Source organism: Rhagoletis pomonella, unplaced genomic scaffold (assembly GCF_013731165.1).
Source record: "Rhagoletis pomonella isolate Grant_MI unplaced genomic scaffold, Rhpom_1.0 Rhpom_scaffold_04011, whole genome shotgun sequence".
In the NCBI taxonomy this organism is placed as follows: Eukaryota; Metazoa; Arthropoda; class Insecta; order Diptera; family Tephritidae; genus Rhagoletis; species Rhagoletis pomonella.
Genome location: NW_023462562.1, coordinates 1 through 18,241, shown reverse-complemented (window position 1 = coordinate 18,241; position 18,241 = coordinate 1). Strand labels below are relative to the sequence as shown.

The 18,241-nt window shown below is 35.9% G+C and overlaps 2 protein-coding genes across 2 annotated transcripts; both read left to right on the top strand.

The window, feature by feature from the left end:
* On the top strand, nucleotides 1-3,062 carry LOC118754494 (esterase B1-like; the record flags this gene model as incomplete). Its single annotated transcript, XM_036489371.1, is given in 2 exon segments — nucleotides 1-218; nucleotides 280-3,062. Coding segments are annotated over 2 exon segments (674 nt in total), but the record flags the coding sequence as incomplete, so codon positions are not given.
* A 1,552-nt stretch (nucleotides 3,063-4,614) lies between these two features.
* On the top strand, nucleotides 4,615-18,140 carry LOC118754493. Its single transcript, XM_036489370.1, has 11 exons — nucleotides 4,615-4,944; nucleotides 7,454-7,739; nucleotides 7,789-7,939; nucleotides 9,128-9,858; nucleotides 9,918-10,366; nucleotides 15,003-15,111; nucleotides 15,155-15,186; nucleotides 15,391-15,664; nucleotides 16,470-16,620; nucleotides 16,699-17,432; nucleotides 17,498-18,140. The coding sequence occupies exons 1-11, from the start codon at nucleotides 4,934-4,936 to the stop codon at nucleotides 18,005-18,007; spliced, it is 3,438 nt and encodes a 1,145-aa protein (XP_036345263.1). The 5' UTR covers nucleotides 4,615-4,933; the 3' UTR covers nucleotides 18,008-18,140.
* The last annotated feature ends 101 nt before the right edge of the window (nucleotides 18,141-18,241 follow it).

Below are 18,241 nucleotides of genomic sequence, written 5' to 3'. Positions count from 1 at the left end.
TGGGCAGTAATTCGTTCGAATCACTAATGCATTACAAATATTTCACGAACAATCCGAAATTATATGACACCTTGAGATTGCATCCGGAATACTTGATGTCACTTGAAGTGCGTGATAAGTGTGATTTATCAACGAAGCAGCAATTAGCACGAAAACTAATTCGATTGCATTTGGGCGCGAAAGAATTGTGTGTTGAGCAGGCGTTTGATGTTATGCGCGTAAGTATTGTCTATTTATAAAATGCGCATACTTTTGTTTATTAACAAAACGCCATTACAGATGAATTCCTACGATTTCATGTATCATCCCATACATCGTTTTCTGCAATCACGTCTTGCCAATGCAACGGCACACACTTACCTCTATCGCTTTGACTTTGACTCTGCTGATTTTAATTTATTTCGCATAAAGCATTGCGGCCATGGACTGCGCGGTGTTTCGCATGTAGATGAACTTTCTTATATTTTTTTACTACCCACGTCTTTCAAACTGAAACGCGATTCGAAAGAATTTCAGATGATCGAATGCATGGTGAACTGGATTACCAAATTTGCTGCTACCTCAAATCCAAATGGGGAAAACATAAAACCCTTAGTTTGGATGCCACTGAAACCTGCGGAGCCACGATACTGTCTTAACATAAGTGATAAACTAAGCTTTATTGAGTGGCCGGAAGCGAAGATTTGTGCAGAGTGGGATCACTACTATAAAGAAGCAGGTTTACGGTTATTTTAGGAACATAAGTTTTCTTTTGTTAAAGTAGGATTAAATTGAGGATCCCATATGGCCGACATGTTCTTTAAATATTTTTTCGTTTTCATTACACTTTGTATCTGCGTTTTTTTTTGGTAGGTTAGGTTAGGTGGCAGCCCCGTATGACAGAGACTCACATAGACAATAAGGAGATTATCCTTAGTAATACCACATTTTGAACAGCACCCAATACTTAATCAATAAAAACCTCGAGTCGATTATCTATTTACGAATTCGTCTAATCTCAGTGCCCTGGAGCTCCTCGGAAGGACCTTGTAATCGTGCATATCCTGGTTTTCTCCCAACGCTCGCTGAGCTGACATGAGACCCCTCTATCCAAGAGTGCACCACAAGCGATCAATGGTACGTCCGTCCGTTCTTTATCCGGCGATAATGTTTCATGAATAACTTTCCTAGCCAATACGTCAGCCACATTTTTTCCCGCAATGTCGCTGTGGTCCGGAATCCAAATCAGACGACGCTACCGAGAGGGCAAGCAGACATTCTTTAACCAAGTTGTTGCGCACCCCCAACGCACTTAAGACCCTGATAGTCGCTTGGCTATCAGGATAAATGCTCTCCTCCTTGGCTGTCACCGGATTCCGGAGCAGTGACTGCATCACCTCCACTTTCGCCTGGAATACACAGCAGCTGTCCCGAAGCCTGAACTTAGTGCTGATGGAAAACACACGGTAGAACACCTCACCACCAACCCTGCCGTCCAATTCGTTCCATCCGCAAGGAAGTTCACTGCTCTCCCTCTCCATAAGTTCCGCCAAGTCCAGTCCTCTCTTCAGAGAATGTGAGCATTCCAGCCATTTCAGTGGCGCAGTAATCTGTGCGATCAGGGTTGAAATGCAACCTGTAGCCTTTATATGTTTGTCTAGTGTAGCCTTTTCAAGAGAGAGAGAGACCAGACTACGCAATGGTCCCTTTATATCCTATAATCCAACGAGACTGATCGAATTCGCTGGCACCCGAAACATGGTAGTCTTTAGAGTCCGAGGTTCCAGCATAATAAATGGACAAAAATTCTCCAACGCGGTAACCGCTGATAGTAGAAAAGGAACAGGAAGGCCTGGTCTGCAGCATAATCACCAAGTTGCGAAGTTCTCGGCTTAATTTATCATTTCCTATTGGCTTCACTTGGCACAGAAGAGAAACGATTGACGTATTTTATTGAACTCGCCCAAATCTCTAAATATGTATTACATTATATATTATCTTGCTCATAATTAAAGTGCTCTCTTAACAGGCAGACTGGGTAAATATTAGTATGAGCATTCAAAAAGGTCTTATCATAGGCCTGCTTGAGTTATAAGCTGATTATCAACACTACAAAGCTTAGCGAATGAGTATATTTATTCTTTAGTTTCATTGCAAATAGAAACAATTAACTACAAAGTAGTAAAGTGGAAAGCTTTTTACAAGTTGGCTGACAATTAACTTGATAAAACTGGCTAACCCAGTCAAAAACTAGCGTTGTGCTATTCATTAGTAAATTGTTTTGGTGTAATCCTAGATAGTAGAATTTTATCGAATTATCACATTGATCAAAGGACCTACAGAGCGTTGAAAATATTAACCGGCCTTTGGTAAAACTTGGTGTCTTATCACCGGAGGCCCTTAAAGCCACCTGTTGGCTTAAAAGAAATGGGGCTTTATTGCTATAGTGGGGAGTGAAGTGGAAATTGCTAGAGGCAGAAATGACATATCCCATTTGAGGATAAGTGACCATCAGGTCAAGGTGAAGGGATGGTAGTCGAAAGTTCTAGTTTAAATCAAAATATTCAAATAAATACAAACCAATTTTACAACTTATCGTTTGGAGAAAATTAAGCAAATATTTTTCTGCTTTAGTTGACGGTAAATTTTGGGGTATCTTTGCAGCTAAATCGATGGGAAAGCACTACTTCGCTTCATTTAGTGTGAACACCGGCCGCTTCCCTTTGCTGCGCCTTGCTTTGCTCCGCCCGCTCGGCTTTCTGTGTGGATGCGCCCAAAGTCAATAGAGAATGCCATATTTAAAATGAAGCTTTATGCAAAAAGATTTAATTTGTCAAACAAATAATTTATATTAAAAGTTTCATTTCAAAATATTTTCTGATGCATTTTACTGACTTCTTGAATGAAAACTGATTAAAATAGTTTTCAGTGGCGTTTTCACAAGTAAATTCAGCACCACTAAGGGAGCTCTATTGAGACCGAAACAGATGTGAAACCAATGGAAAAAGATTCGAGTTATTTTGTAGATGCATCAGAACTTCCCAACCAAGCGTTTTTAGTTTTTCGTGTGGTTCGGCGCTGTGATAATGGGAGCACAAAACTTTTTCTGTTAATCAAGTCTGGTCGGTTTTTTATTTGATCTAAATAGCTTTTTACAATAGAGGGTGGAAAAAAATTTGGCCATGGAATAACGCTTCATCGAAAAAGAGTTCGCTTCTATTTATGGTGCAATTCTGGCTAAGTTAGCAAAAAGTCTTTCGTAGATCGAAAGACTTTTGTTATTCTAGCAAAATCACGAATATTTTTTATTTTTTTTTTTATCTAGATATTTTCTTTTTCAATTTAATTTTTCAGATGTTTTAATTTAAAACAAATTCATATATATTTTTTAATTTAATTTAAATTTTAGGAACTAATTTTATGTATTTCTTTTCTTTTTCGACATAATTTTCTTTAATGGTTTAGTTGTTATTTAAAAAGAATATTTTTCATTTCATTTTTAGAAGTTTCTTTTATTTTTTCATAAACTTTTTTTTTGTTTTTCAGTCAATTTTTTTTAAGTTTGTATAGAAAAGACAAAATTTTGTTTTTAATTGCATATACTATTAAGAAATTTTTTTTTGTTATCTTTTCTTTTTTTATTTAATTGGTTATCAATTCTTTTGTTATTTTCATTTTCTTTTAATCTTTCAGACTTTATTGTTTTTAAATGAGTTTAATTTTTACGATCTTATTAAATTTAAATTATTGTTTGTTTCTGTCTTTTTTTTAATAAAATTATTTTTAATCTAATTTAATTTTTAAGTACTATTTCCTTCTTCTTTTATTAATTTAATTTTTATTTTTTCTAATTTAATTTTCTTGTATCTAGTAATTTTTATTGTTTTAAAACGAAAAATGTATATTTATCAGTTAATTTAATTTAACTAAAAAAAAATATGATTGCTAAAAGGCGAACAGCATAACGCTAACGGATCCTCGATTGCCAGATTTGACAACTGTCTCACAATTTCAGAAAAAAAAAAAAAATCCTTTCCCGAAGAGTTTATATTTAAAGAGTTTACTCTCGGTAGAAACTTAACAGCAGAGAGAAAACTTCGAGGGTGTTTTAGGATTGGGCTGATTGTCAATCTTTGTTTTTCCACCGTTTACGAAGCCTCTTCTTTCTTAGACCAGAATTTTTCGTGCGAATGTAATACCATTTCCATCGCGATTGATCGAACGGCTCTTTCCTCACAAAAAATTAAGCTTTTCGTCACCGCTTCGGACCAACCACATATTCGAGTCTATTGAAAGCTTACCTTTGGCTTATGGATGAACCTTGCCTTCTTTGGTTTAGGTTCACCTGGAGAAGTTTACTGCTCTGATAGTTTCTGGGCCTCTGACCAATTGGCATGTGTCAGCGCTTTAACCACATTTGCATACGAAGTGGCGGATTATGTCACGAAACAGCACAAAAGCTCATTCGCATTTAAGTTCAACATATCCGTATAAGTACTCGTATTATGTAGATACTTTAAAGTCACCTATCGGTATAGCTTTATTATTCTAGTTGATGATAGTTATTGCTAATCTGAAGAAAATTTAACGAGTCATTAACTCGCATCTACGCACCATCTCTTTTGTTTTCGATAACAGAATGATCAAAGTTCAAAGACCTACGCACTGTGAATGTGTGCCGAACTCGCTAAACACCCAAATTTTATAATCCTCAAACAGACATTTTTAATTCGCATATTTTTTAAGATATGCAAGAATCTTATCTCTTCACAACTAATCTGACGGTTTTTATGCTAGAATCACCATTTTTATTTGGCAATCAGTTCTTTACTGGTACCTAAATTTATTCTTTAAATTAAAAGTTAAGTGAATGTAGGAAGAAAAGCATCAAATCCTACTAGAAGCGCGACTTTATTTTAAATATTCGTCGGAAAGTGGAGCAGTTACATTCATAATGGGTGCAGGGTAAGTAAATAAACAGATGCTACTTACTACGTGAAAAGTGCAAGTGATCACTTTCAGACGATTTTTTTTATTCTTAAAGGCTATTTCCATTAAAATTTTGATGATATATTGATAACGAAAAAGTTGATTTGAAAATGCTCAGCTCCTTCTACTAGTTACATATGTCTCGAAAGTAAGAACATACAGTACCTAAATAGTAGCTTTTCCAACAAAAATCATATGCGGCGCGTGTTGAAACACACCTGTTCCAGGTGCTTCACGATTTGCAGGAATTTATAGGAATTTACAAGAAGCTGTTTCCGTACGACACACAATGGGCCATATGACGACATTAGCCGGAAAAAATCAGAGTGGAATTTTAATTTTTTGATAATTCCACTTTTTAAGAAATGTGCAATTATATAGAAAAAATTTTCCTTAGGTATTTTAAAACCCACTTTAGTAGTTTTTTTCTAGGTCAAATTTGATGTTTTGCAACTTTGTTTTCTAAAAATTACACAAATCAAATAGACATTTTAAAAAAATGGTGTGTTGTTTATCACAGTGATATGCCAGAACACTAAAAAGAATGTATTTGGCATAGAAAACGATGCTCTTTTTTATGAAATAACAACAACAGTTAATATGTGATGAGGGACGTAGCTAGAGTAATGTATCAAAATTAGGCGTTATTTCGTCTAAATATATGAACAAAGTCGAGAGTTTTTGGACAATCTAAACACTGTTCTGTCATTTTACTTTTCTTAAAATTTTTATGTGAGACTATATATAAAAAAAACAAAGATGTTGTTATAAGTTATATATTCATTACAAAATAATTGAATCTATTAAACAATTTTACATTCAAACTTGAAATAGTGCTTTCTTTGCAGTGTAAAGCTTTACAATTAATTTAAACTGTAAATACGTTTTTCGATTAAATTGGTTTCAGAGCTCTTGGGAAGGTTAAAAACTATATTTTTAACATATACATGAACTTCTCATTCTCTTCATCAATCGGTAGAAGTTAAGAAAGTACCTCGAAGGTGTTCACACGGTTTTTGTCGGAAATGGGTCATAAATTAATATTTTTGCATCACACGTTTGGGTACCAAGTATTCGAAAGATGAAGCAAATGTGACCATTAATAACCTTGCCACAAAATAAAATCATTCAATACGGTTTTGAAATCTGGGAGAAAATTCTTCCCAATTGAATGATTCTTGCCATTTTCTGATTTGAAGATGTAGGTGTATCCATAACCTTCTCAACAATAAATTGCGTTTTATATGGGAGGTGCCACATCCCCCTTTCCAATACAAACCACTTTTCGCCATAAGTACGTTAGCAATATTTGGAATTCAGTTTGTATGGGAGATGCCACGCCCCCTTTTCCAAAGTCTACCACTTTTCGCCATAAGTACGGTATTGTTAATATATGTATGTAGCTATTTCGAAATGCAGGATGTGAGCGAAAGCGGTTCCAGAGATAAGCGATATGAGAATTTCAGTTTGTATTGGAAGTGCCACTCCCCCTTTTGCAATACCTATAAGTTTTCGCCTTAAATAGGGTACTTACAGTTTATGCATTCGTGCCAAGTTTCAGTTCCCCAGCGTGTTTGGTTTTAGAGATACATCAGTTTTCACATTTTAGTCTGTATGTAATATGGCCGCCCCCTGTACAATGGGGCCAAACTTTTCTGGATTAGAGGAAGTTATATCCTTTCAAGAGAACGGTGCCCGTTTTTGCTACAAACCCTCTTCAAAGGACCTCTGGTGTCATCTAATCGATCCTTGATCAAGGTAAATTTTTGTATGGCCACTTTCTACAACAAATCTAAGCATCTGAAGCAATAAGATATTATTTTCCGGCTAACTTGTATGAGGCGGCCCACTGTGCGACACCTTACAAACGGTTCATTAATGGCGAAAACAGCTTTTCTTGTAAATACTGTCAGACCTGCAAACTTTGAAGTGCTTAGAACACCTAGTTGTTTATTTTACCAATTTTTAATACCAGCGATTTTTACTTGCCCCCCATTGCGTTTTTGGGGTTTTTAGGGAACCTATAAAAATAGTTAAAATAGAAAGAAAGTTAATATAAAAAATGTTAAACAAACAATAGATATTATTACTGGAAATCTGCTAAAGAGAAACAAAGTTTTCCAATTCTATACCATTTCTACGAAAAATTGCTTTTCTCCATATAAAATACATGGAAAACTTTGAGCGATCTCTAATTATTTTTTGTTTTCAAAATAAAAAAAACAACAAGGGTATAATTTTGTTCGTTACAGAACAATGCTAGCGGGTGAGAGCATTAGAATTCCGAATTTACTTGGCTTTCGGACCATCTTAATATACATACTCGTACATTGCTCGTAAAAAGTGCGATAACTTAATACTAAACAAAAAAAAAACGGTTACCAACATAGCTGAAACTGTGTCTGAAAGATCACTTTCATTTAAAGCGGCAAACAGTATTTTGTATCTTATTTAGTTAGGAAATTAACCCTTAAATATCTCTCAGGATTGCAAGAAATGTTGAACAACCTATCATTTCCACCACTCACGGTCTGGTGCGTGGACAATTGCGAGAAACAGTCTATGGTGATAAATATTATTGCTTCGATGGCATACCATATGGCAAGCCACCATTGGGAGATTTGCGTTTTAAGTCGCCACAACCAGTTGAACCATGGCCGGATGTACGCGATTGCACCGTAGTGGCACCCAAATGTATCCAATACAATCGCTATACTGATCGCGTTGAAGGCTCTGAGGATTGCTTGTACTTGAATATCTATGCAAAAAAGGTAAAAAATAGTAATATTTTATAAATAACTACCTTCATATATTCTATAGCTAAAATCTGAAAAACCTCTGCCGGTTATGGTCTACATACATGGTGGTAATTTCGCAACAGGCAGTGCATCTCGTCTGGCTTGGGGACCAGACTATTTTATGATGAAAGATGTTATATTCGTTACTATGACCTATCGTTTGGGAGCGCTGGGTGAGTATATAGATGTAACTAAATATGTGTAAATATTATAGACATAATTCATTAAAAGTATATTGGACCCTGAAAGACTCTGCTCGCGTTAGTAAACAAAAGCAGAACTGGTAGACTGTTTTGTCAAAAAAATGCGCATCCTCTGTGGTATTCGCCATCGACCACGCGCAAAGACCGTAAATCTTTCTCTCAGATGTTTTTATAGACAATTCTTCCGCGTGATTTTTGTACGTTGAGAGAGGATTCTCTGTAGGATTTCAAGGCTGGCATTACATTTCGTTCGTAATGCTGGTTCCTAAATAAACGAAGTCGTCTAACTTTTTCGAACGTGTAACCGTCAACAAAGACATGGGTGCTGAGACACTTACATATGCCCTGTTTGCCTGCCGACAGGAGATTTTTCGTCTTTTCTAAACATCGATGAAAGGTTGTATGCCCTTCGCACTGCCCTCAGGCTTAACGCGACCTAGAAATGGATGCACCCATACATCGATCACTGTAGAATTTTATCAAACCTTATTGGATTTCCTCCAGTCAACTACATTCCACACACTCACACCATCAACACTCAGTTCATGACCAATCTCTCTTCAAGGAAAGAGTAGACATTGAACATGTTCAGGGGAAAAAAATAGATCCATGTTTCCACGGATAGATCAAAATTTGAACAATTTCGGAACAATTAAGTGCATCTTTCTGCTCACGCCTTCTTGGCACCAATGTCTTTAACAAAGGCAATGTCAGTGGTGCACTGTGAAAAATAACACTGACATCAAATGTAGTCGTTCAATTCCATCGATTTCTTAAAGAGGTGGGTGGAAGATTTCGCTCACACATAGTCTCGGTCCCAGGCCATTGCGGCAACAAGAAAATTACATGGACGAAGAGGAGGGGGAAACCATCGAACATCTACTCTGCTATTGGCCAACACTGGCAAAACTGAGGGCAAAATGTCTTGGAAACTATATTTTCGATGATCTAAAGCGTAAATTTAAGAGCAGAAATAGGATTGATTTATTGAAAAAAATTTGTAGTAAAATGACAAATTTGTAGATGAAAATCGGTTATTCTGAGCCACTTAACCCTGTCCGATACCCCTAAGTTAACGTTGTCATATCACCCTGAGCAGATCGAGAAAACAAATAAAAGTGCTGCCTTTAACAAAAACCACTTCCTATTTTTTCCCAGGTTTTCTCAGTCTTCCCGAACCAGAGCTGCAAGTTCCTGGCAATGCTGGCCTCAAGGATGTTGTAATGGCGCTGAAGTGGCTCAAAAACAATTACATAAATTTCAATGGTGACCCCAACAACGTTACTCTCTGCGGCAACAGCTCAGGAAGTGCCGCCGCACAATTGCTGACGCTGACACCAAAATGCGAGGGCCTCTTTCACAAAGCGATTCTTATGTCCGGCGTATATCTGCGAACACCCGATATTCCTAATGTCCACCTTATTTTCGCTAAGCGTGTGGGCTATGAGGGGGCAGAAGATAACAAAGATATTTTAAATTATCTAAGCTCACTTGAGGCGGAAAAGCTCTGTTTGCCGAATTTTCTAGCAGAAGAGGGAAGGGACCCAAATATGGCGCCTACCTTCTTACCCGTCAAAGAAAACGCCAGCGTATCGGATGCTATAATTACCAAAGACCCATTTGAAGTAATTGCAGATGAGAAAGCTTGGTTTTATAGTAAACCGTTAATGTTGGGGGCGACTTCCTTTGAATCTCTAGCGCGCTACAGATTCTTCACAACATATCCAAACCTATATGAGATCTTGAAATTGCATCCGGAAAAATTATTCTCGCATGAGATTGGAACCTCGTGTGATTTGGCGACGCAACAGCAATTGGCAAGAAAGCTCATAAAGTTGCATATGGGAGAGAAGGAGGTGAATTTGGAAAATGTTATGGATGTTATGCGCGTAAGTAGTCTCTATTGAAGATATGTAGATTATTATCATTCTTACATTCATCATTACAGTTGGTGTCGCACGATTTCATGTATCATCCAATGCATCGCTTTATGAGTGCACGCCTCGGTCGCGTGCATGCGCCCACATATCTATACCGCTTCGACTTCGATTCACCGGATTTTAATTTGTATCGCATCAAGTGTTGTGGACATGGAGTACGCGGTGTTGTTCATGTGGATGAACTTGCCTATGTTTTTTATGTACCGCAGTCTTTTAAGTTGGCACGCGATTCTGAAGAGTTCAACACCATCGTACTAATGATGGATTTACTTACTGCATTTGCTGCTAAATCTGATCCCAATGTTGATAAGATTAAACCCATAGTTTGGGAGCCACTGGCATCAAATGACGAACGAAAATGTTTAAATATTAGTAACGAGCTCACGTTCATCGATTGGCCTGAATTGGAAAAATGTAAGGTATGGGATGAGTACTTCAAGGACGAGGGATTGAGATTGTTTTGAATTGTATTCAAATTTTCTGTACTTTATTATAGACTTATATACAAAATTAAGTAACTTCTAAAAAATATTCTGGATTATTAAATAAAGATAAAGATATCTTTTGTTTAAATAAATAACATCATATGTGTAAGGTGATATGATATAGTTTGGAGGCGTCGATATGATGGTCGTTTTCTTTCCATTATCTACGCGGAGGGATTTGCTGTTGTCAACCAAGCATAGACGAATCGAAGGAGCATGGCATTCGTGCAGCATGCCTACTACTCGTAAGGAGTTTTAAGCGCTTAACTAAGTACTAGTAGTGCCAGTTACTGTCAAAATTCGACCGTTTTTTTCTAGTTTTATAAAACCCTTGGAGAAGTTTTCTAACTTAGCTTAGCTTAGTGGAACTAAAAAATGACTATATCTTTGCAGGTCTTTAAATTTACCCGGTACATGTTTGTCGATAGACTTCAATAATTGGATACATATCAATATTTCAATGAATTTCAAAAAACCAAAATTTCAAAAAGCCAAAATTGTACCTTTCAAGGGCTCGATGGATTTCGATAACTCAAAAATATATATTTCTCGATATTAATCGAAAATATTAATTAAACTTTGGATACCGCTATAAATTTCGATAATTCGATTAGTTTTGATAGCTACATATTTTTCGAACGCTATCTACAACCAAATTTTTATAAAGGAATTTATTTCGATTTCTATCGAAAAATTTCAATAGGTTATCTTACACTTTCAGTTACTCCTATTCTTATATATTTTTCGTTGTTTTAATTTTCGTCGTTATCTTCGATTATGACGTAATATGTTGTCTTAATCGTTATCGTTTATTTCTTCATCGTCACATTTATCTCTATTATAGAATTGCAGTTCAAATACCCTGCAAAATTCGTTGGACCATGTAGTCTACTTGTGGTAAATTGGAGTACTTACAAAAGTGTTCCTCTGTCATGCTGTATCGGACCAACTCGTGTCTCTGCGCCAGCTTATTGTTTGTTATCCGATCACTGCTCGTGTTTTAACGAAATGTCATTGAAGTTGAGCATTTGAAAGCACATTTGCATGTCTGGCTGTAGCTGAACGTGTAGAGATGCTCGCTGTTAGTTCTTAGCTCCCAGCATGTTCGGGTTCGAATGCCATCAGAGGCAACATGTAATTTTTAATTTTTGGCTTGGTTTTTATTAATTTCGAAAAAGCATTTGAGAAGTGAAGAACAAAAGCGTGTACAAACGAAAAAATATAACAACAATGCCATTGTTAATATGTTGGAGTAGTTTTGTGCTACTCTGATGTAATGCAGGGATGGAGTATATGGTCCTGCCCTAGGACATCGCAATGTTAATTGGACAAAATTTTTTATATGAAATGTGGTTAATTTTGGAGTACTCCTTGATCCTTAGGGAGTACACTTTACACGCATCCATGGAGTAGTCGCGATTTTTGCAGGGTACGAAGCTACATAAAATGCGAAAACAACTCTAATTGAACAGGTTGCAACAACTACACACAAATTCGGAGCGCACTTGTGCACACGGGTATATTAATTTTGTTCACATAACGGTTGTTTGTAACAGCCAAAACGAATCGAGATATATATAGACAAATGTATACATAAATGCTCAGAATGAACAGAGAAGTCGATTAAGCCATGTCTGTCTGTCCGTCCGCCCGTGTACACGATAACTCGAGCAAAAATTGAGATATCTCAACAAACTTTGGTATATAGGTTTCCATTTATCCAAGGTAGGTTGGCATTGAAAATGGGCAAAATCGGATTGTAACCACGCCCACTTCCCATATAACGGTAATTTCCAGAAATACGAAAACTGCGATATTTTAGTAACTACTAAAGATATTTCACTCAAAATCGATATTTACAATAACTTTCAGACGGAAAATAAGAATATTGTAAGTGTTTGGAAAATGGGCGTAGCCACGCCCACTTATGGTTACATGTGTATATCTTGGTAACCGCTGCACCAATTTTTTCCAAACTTGGCACAGTCATTGGCCATGGTACAGCATACTAAATGGCCGAAAATTTAAAAAATCGGACAATAACCACGCCCACATCCCATATAACGGTAATTTTCGGAAATACGAAAACTGCGATATTTTAGTAACTACTGAAGATTATTCACTCAAAATTGATATTTACAACAATTTTTAGACGAGAAATAAGAACATTATAAATTTTTGGAAAATGGGCGTAGCCACGCCCACTTATGGTTACATGTGTATATCTTGGTAACCGCTGCAACAATTTTTTCCAAACTTGGCACAGTCGTTGGCCATAGTACAGCATACTAAATGGCCGAAAATTTAAAAATTCGGGCAATAACCACGCCCACATCCCATATAACGGTAATTTAGAGAAATACAAAATCTTCGATAAATCAGGAAATATTAAAGCTAATTCATTCAAAATTGATGCTTGCAACAATTCTTTACCAAGAAATGCGTTTATAGTAAATTTTGGAAAATGGGCGTGGCACCGCCCACTTATGATCACATATATGTATGTATCTCGGTAACCGTTATACCAATTTGTACCAAACTCGGTACAGTTATTGCGCTTGCCACACAAAAGCAAAAAAAAAATAAAAAATGCTTGAAACTGCAATATTTCGAAATTTAAAGACGATAATTTACTCAAAATTTATACACCCCTGCTTACCATCTAGCGGTAGCTTTCGGAAGGGTGAAAAAACATATATTTAATACTTGCGCCGGGTATTTAAATGTTCGGCTCCACCCGAACTTAGACTTTCGTACTTGTTTTTTTTTAATTTTCTATGAATAAATGAAAACAAAATAAAACTTTAACAAGGGAAAAATTTCAAAAATTACAGCTTCTGTGCCAAATTTTTGTATTTGTGCTAAAGCCTGTTCTGTTAAAAAAGTCAAGTTACTAATGAAGGAAATCGATGGATGGGCATTAAAAACCAAAAAATAGAAAAAGATACACATTTATTTAAGAAATGGTTATTTTGCAAAAAAAAACGACAAAAAATTATATGAACAATTAAGAATTTGATATTTGATTGAATCTTTGATTGAGTATCTTCTTCGTCCGAGTTTTAATTCAAATAGAAGCTCTAAGCATCGTTTTCTCCAATAGCTTGTAAAATTTATCTGTCCTTTAAACACACAATTTGTTCCCAGAAAAATGTGTTTGAGTAAAATTTTTTTTTTTTAAGATTCACTTACCCACTTAATTCAAAGCAATAACAGAATCAGGGAAAGCTTAATCGTGTGAATTTTTAAGCAAAACTAGATATTCTACCTCTTGGAAGAAAAAAAGGCAACTTTCATAAAATTCGCACCCTGGAATTACGGTGATATTTTTGAATTTTTTATTATTAGGCCTACTATTTCTGATTCAGTGAAACTTTTCCCATGAAGACTTTAAATATACTTATTTACTACTACTAAATACCCGGCGTGCTTCATTGCGCCTTAACAGTATTTTTGTGTTGCTTGATACCCATATTGCAATACTTAATTTATCTTATCAATTAAATTAAATTAAAATTTTCAAACATGTGGCAACCTCTACAAAAATATTTTCGGCTCTAAGCCTTCTTAAACCTCTTTATTTTGACAGCCATATTTTAATAATTACTTTATCTTGTCAATTTACTTAAACTGCAATTTTCAAACACGTAGCAAATCTCTATGTATAAAGTTAGAGCTCTAGTAATACTCCGGTGAAAATTGCATTCAATTTCATGTAATTGTTTTTGAGTGATGCTCGTACAAACATCAGACTGACAAAAATTCTTGATTTGGGTTTCATTGCTCTAAAAAAAATCTCTCATATTAATTTTTCTTTAACATCTAAAATGCACAGAAATGTGGTCAGTTACAGTTTTATTATATGTATAGATTTTTTACGCTATCCAAAGCTTTTTCTCAGGAAAAATATTGTGCAATTGGAAAGAAATTACGAAGGTTCTCTCTTGATTACAGTAGTACTTTGCTTTATTAAATTTAACAAATTTTTACGTAGCAACATTGGCCTTTTTCTTAAAATTCCTGACCTTTTACTTAAATTTTTTTTGAATAAATCGAGTAATAGATCTGAAATTTCAATAAAAAGTAATTGCTTAGTTTTTTTATTTATAAGGCCCTTTTTCTCGCTATTCATTTTATACGCCCACAAATTATCAAGCGAGGGGAATCACTGATAGCAACAAAGTATTTGAGTAAATAGAAGAGTGGTATATAAAAATGAGCGTAAAATAAGCACAAAGTTTATGAGCTCAGTGATCAAGCGGTGCTCAGCTACATTCATGCTTTCTGTGAGGGTCAATGTGCCCGCGATCAATGAAAAGCTTAGAAAGTGATTTTCTCACTAGCGCTACGTATGTATTTTATATGCTTCTATTTTTGCTAGCGCATGTGATTTCAATGTGACTCTTTTGCTTTGCTGCTTTTTCAAAGCAACTAGTCTCTTTTCAGTCATTCATTTCATTAGACGTAATAATACTTCATTTTATTTGAATATTTTCTGTTGTTTTCTTTGCCTATTTGTTGTGATAAAATATTTAACTAATTAAAAATCGAAATGAAATAAAACATTTACATTATTGAATTAGTCGAAAGAAGCTATCAAAATTTTAGATATCGCTTCGATTATTATGAAATATCAGAAAGAGATTATTGTGTGGCATTATTTGGTGACTATTTAAAGAAGAGCATTTTTTTCGACGGCGCTGTGCGCCACTTTCGGGTAATAGAGAGAAAAACTGGCCGCATAATATGTATACTCTTAGACTAAGGTGCACCTAGAAATCATAATGAGCACGTAAGTACATAAATATGTATGTGAAAAAAATATACACTAAGGGCCGGTTACTCAATGTCTGGTTAACACTAATCTGCGGTTAAACATCGTACAACAGGGAGTCGGTAACGTCGATAACTATGTTTAACGGGAGATTAGCGTTAACCAGACATTGAGTAACCGGCCCTAAGCCTGTAATTGAATAAAATTCTTAATTATTTACAGACAAGAAGAGTATCTCCTCACACTGCCGTTGGGCAAAATATTAGGCCGAGTTTGTACGTCGATTTACGATCAAACATATTACAGCTTTGAAGGTATACCTTACGCTAAACCACCGCTGGGCAAGTTACGTTTTCGTGCGCCACATGCTGTCGAATCATGGACGGATGTGAAAGACTGTACAAAGTGTGCTAGGTGGCCTTTACAAAAGAATCCGGATACTAATAAAGTAGAGGGCGCTGAGGATTGCCTGTACCTAAATGTTTATACAAAAAAGGTATGATGCATCAAAAATCATTATAGTATGTTCAAAAGCCAGCTAAATTGGGTAAATTTGGGTTTCAATTGAGATTTGAATGGCAGCGTTGATAAAAATTTAATTTAGAATAATTAATTGGTACTGAAAAAAATCTCGAAAGACTCAAAAGTTTTACTTTGCGCTTAAAATTTCGAGGTTTTAAGGGTACTCGAATGGCTAGATTTTTAAAACAAATTATAAGGACTGGTGTCCACTTTGACATATTGCTACTACAAAATTTGTTGGCTCGTTTTGACTTAACTTTCTTTTCGCTAATACTTGCAAATCAAATTGTGTTATGCAGGATTTTAACTAAGTATTAAATGACAACAATTATAATGACAAAGTTAGGCATTTAGAAATATTCGTATCATTAAAAAATGGCCATTAAAATCATTTCCACATGGAAATTTTTAAATGCCTGCATTTTTTTGGACATTGGACCACGTTAACCGATTTTTTAGAGGTGATCCCACGCTAATTTGATTTATATACGATCATTGGATCATGAAGAAATTAATGGTAGATAGTCTTAAATTTTTACTTGATTAATTTGAAAATTTTACTAGAGAATTTAAGTCGGTTTTATTACAAGCTTTTATTTAATTTTCTCTGCATGTATGTATGTTTGTTAGGGGCAAATCTTGCAATCAATTACAAAATAAGTTCAAGCACTTTAATTTACCAATTGATTAATTAACTGAATATATGAACACGGCATAATTAATTCACTACTAATTTAAGAGGCATGGTATAATGAAACATTTATTTGCTCATTTCGCAGCTAACATCCTCAAAGCCTCTACCAGTTATGGTCTTTATATATGGCGGCTCTTTTTGTATGGGCGCCGCGAATCGAGACTTATATGGACCCGATTATTTTATGATGGAAGATGTGGTGCTGGTCACCTTTAACTATCGACTCGATTCCTTAGGTGAGTACAAATTTTTGTTTCATACATTTCACTTTTCTTATGCAGAGAGATTTATGTATATTTCCCTTTCACACTTAGGCTTCCTTAGTCTGCGCGATCCTTCGCTAAAAGTACCCGGCAATGCTGGTCTCAAAGATCAAGTGCTCGCTCTGAAATGGGTAAAAAAGTATATAGCGCATTTCAATGGCGATCCTGCAAATGTGACACTGTTTGGCGAGAGCGCCGGCGCTGCTTCAACACACTTGCTGATGCTCTCGGAGCAAGGACGTGATCTCTTCAAGCGTACCATTGCCATGTCGGGTACCGCGCTTAATTTTTGGGCCAACATGCCACAACTGAATATTGCATTTCGACTAGCACATTTCCACGGCTACAAAGGGGATAATATTGATGCACATGTATTCGAATATATTAGCACCCTCGAACCTGAAAAATTAGTAGTGCATTCCTTGCTGAGTGAAGAGGACCAGCGCAATTCGTATATGTTTGCTTTTGGTCCAATTGTGGAGCCGTACGTAGAAGAGGGTTGCGTAATACCTGAACGCCCCTTCGATATGCAAAAGAAGGCTTGGAGTAATCACTTGTCAATGATGTTGGGTGGATCTTCCTTTGAGGGGTTACTTTTATATAAAGTACTTAAGGAGAACCCGATTGTAATACAGCGTTTATTCCGCGAGCCGGAACTGATACTGCCTGAAGAAGTGCGTCGGATCCGTAAGCACAAAGATGTGAAGAAATTGGGCATAACTCTGCTGAAATTACATTTTGGCGATGAAGAACCCAACGACTATTCATTGTTTAAGTATCTGGATGTGAGTGTGTGTGCTCTTAATATTGACAATAATGATTTTTACACATGTCCCTTTTCCTTTTTTAGATTTTTAGCTTTAAAATCTTTTGGCATGATTTTCATCGTACAATTTTGTCACGCCTAACATTCGCACGTGCGCCTACCTTTCTCTATCGTTTCGACTTCGATTCACCGGATTTCAATTTTTACCGCGCGAAATATTGCGGTAAAGATAATGTGCGCGGCGTAGCGCATGCCGATGAATTGTCGTACCTATTTTATTCGAAAAACTCTCGTAAATTATTTACAAACACAGCCGAGTATAAAACTATAAGACGCATGATTGGTATGTGGACCGCCTACGCGCGGAGTGGTGATCCGGACTGCGATGAATCGGATCCGATTATATGGGATGCGGTGACGAAGTATTATAACTTGCGAGCAATGCTTATTGGTAAAGAGTTGGAATTTAAGGAGATTCCAGAAAAGGAAAAATTACTAGTCTGGGCTAAGTTGTACCCAAGTCCGCAACAATTATGCGGAGCGGAAAGGGAAGAGGATTATTATTGGGGCGTGCCAATACCTAGTTTAGATTAAAAAATGTGCAATTTTAGTTTTAAAAAGTAGATAGCTAAAGAATAAATGTTTTGTTTTGTAAGAATACATGACCGAAATGCAATACTTTGTGCAAAGGTATTGAATCAATTTCATCATAATGACGTAAAACATATAAAAATGCTTTTTTAAATTTTGTTTAAATATTTCAATTAGGTACCTCCTAAGGGTTTAACCATATTACTTTTTAACTAAATGTTTTTACATAAAAAAAAA

What these genes read in the sequence shown, in the direction of transcription:
- LOC118754493 (XM_036489370.1), top strand. An exon ending in AAGGACGAGGGATTGAGATT is followed by an intron (nt 10,367 to 15,002) that starts GTTTTGAATTGT and finishes TCAAAATTTTAG; the next exon opens with ATATCGCTTCGATTATTATG. An exon ending in CTAGAAATCATAATGAGCAC is followed by an intron (nt 15,187 to 15,390) that starts GTAAGTACATAA and finishes AATTATTTACAG; the next exon opens with ACAAGAAGAGTATCTCCTCA.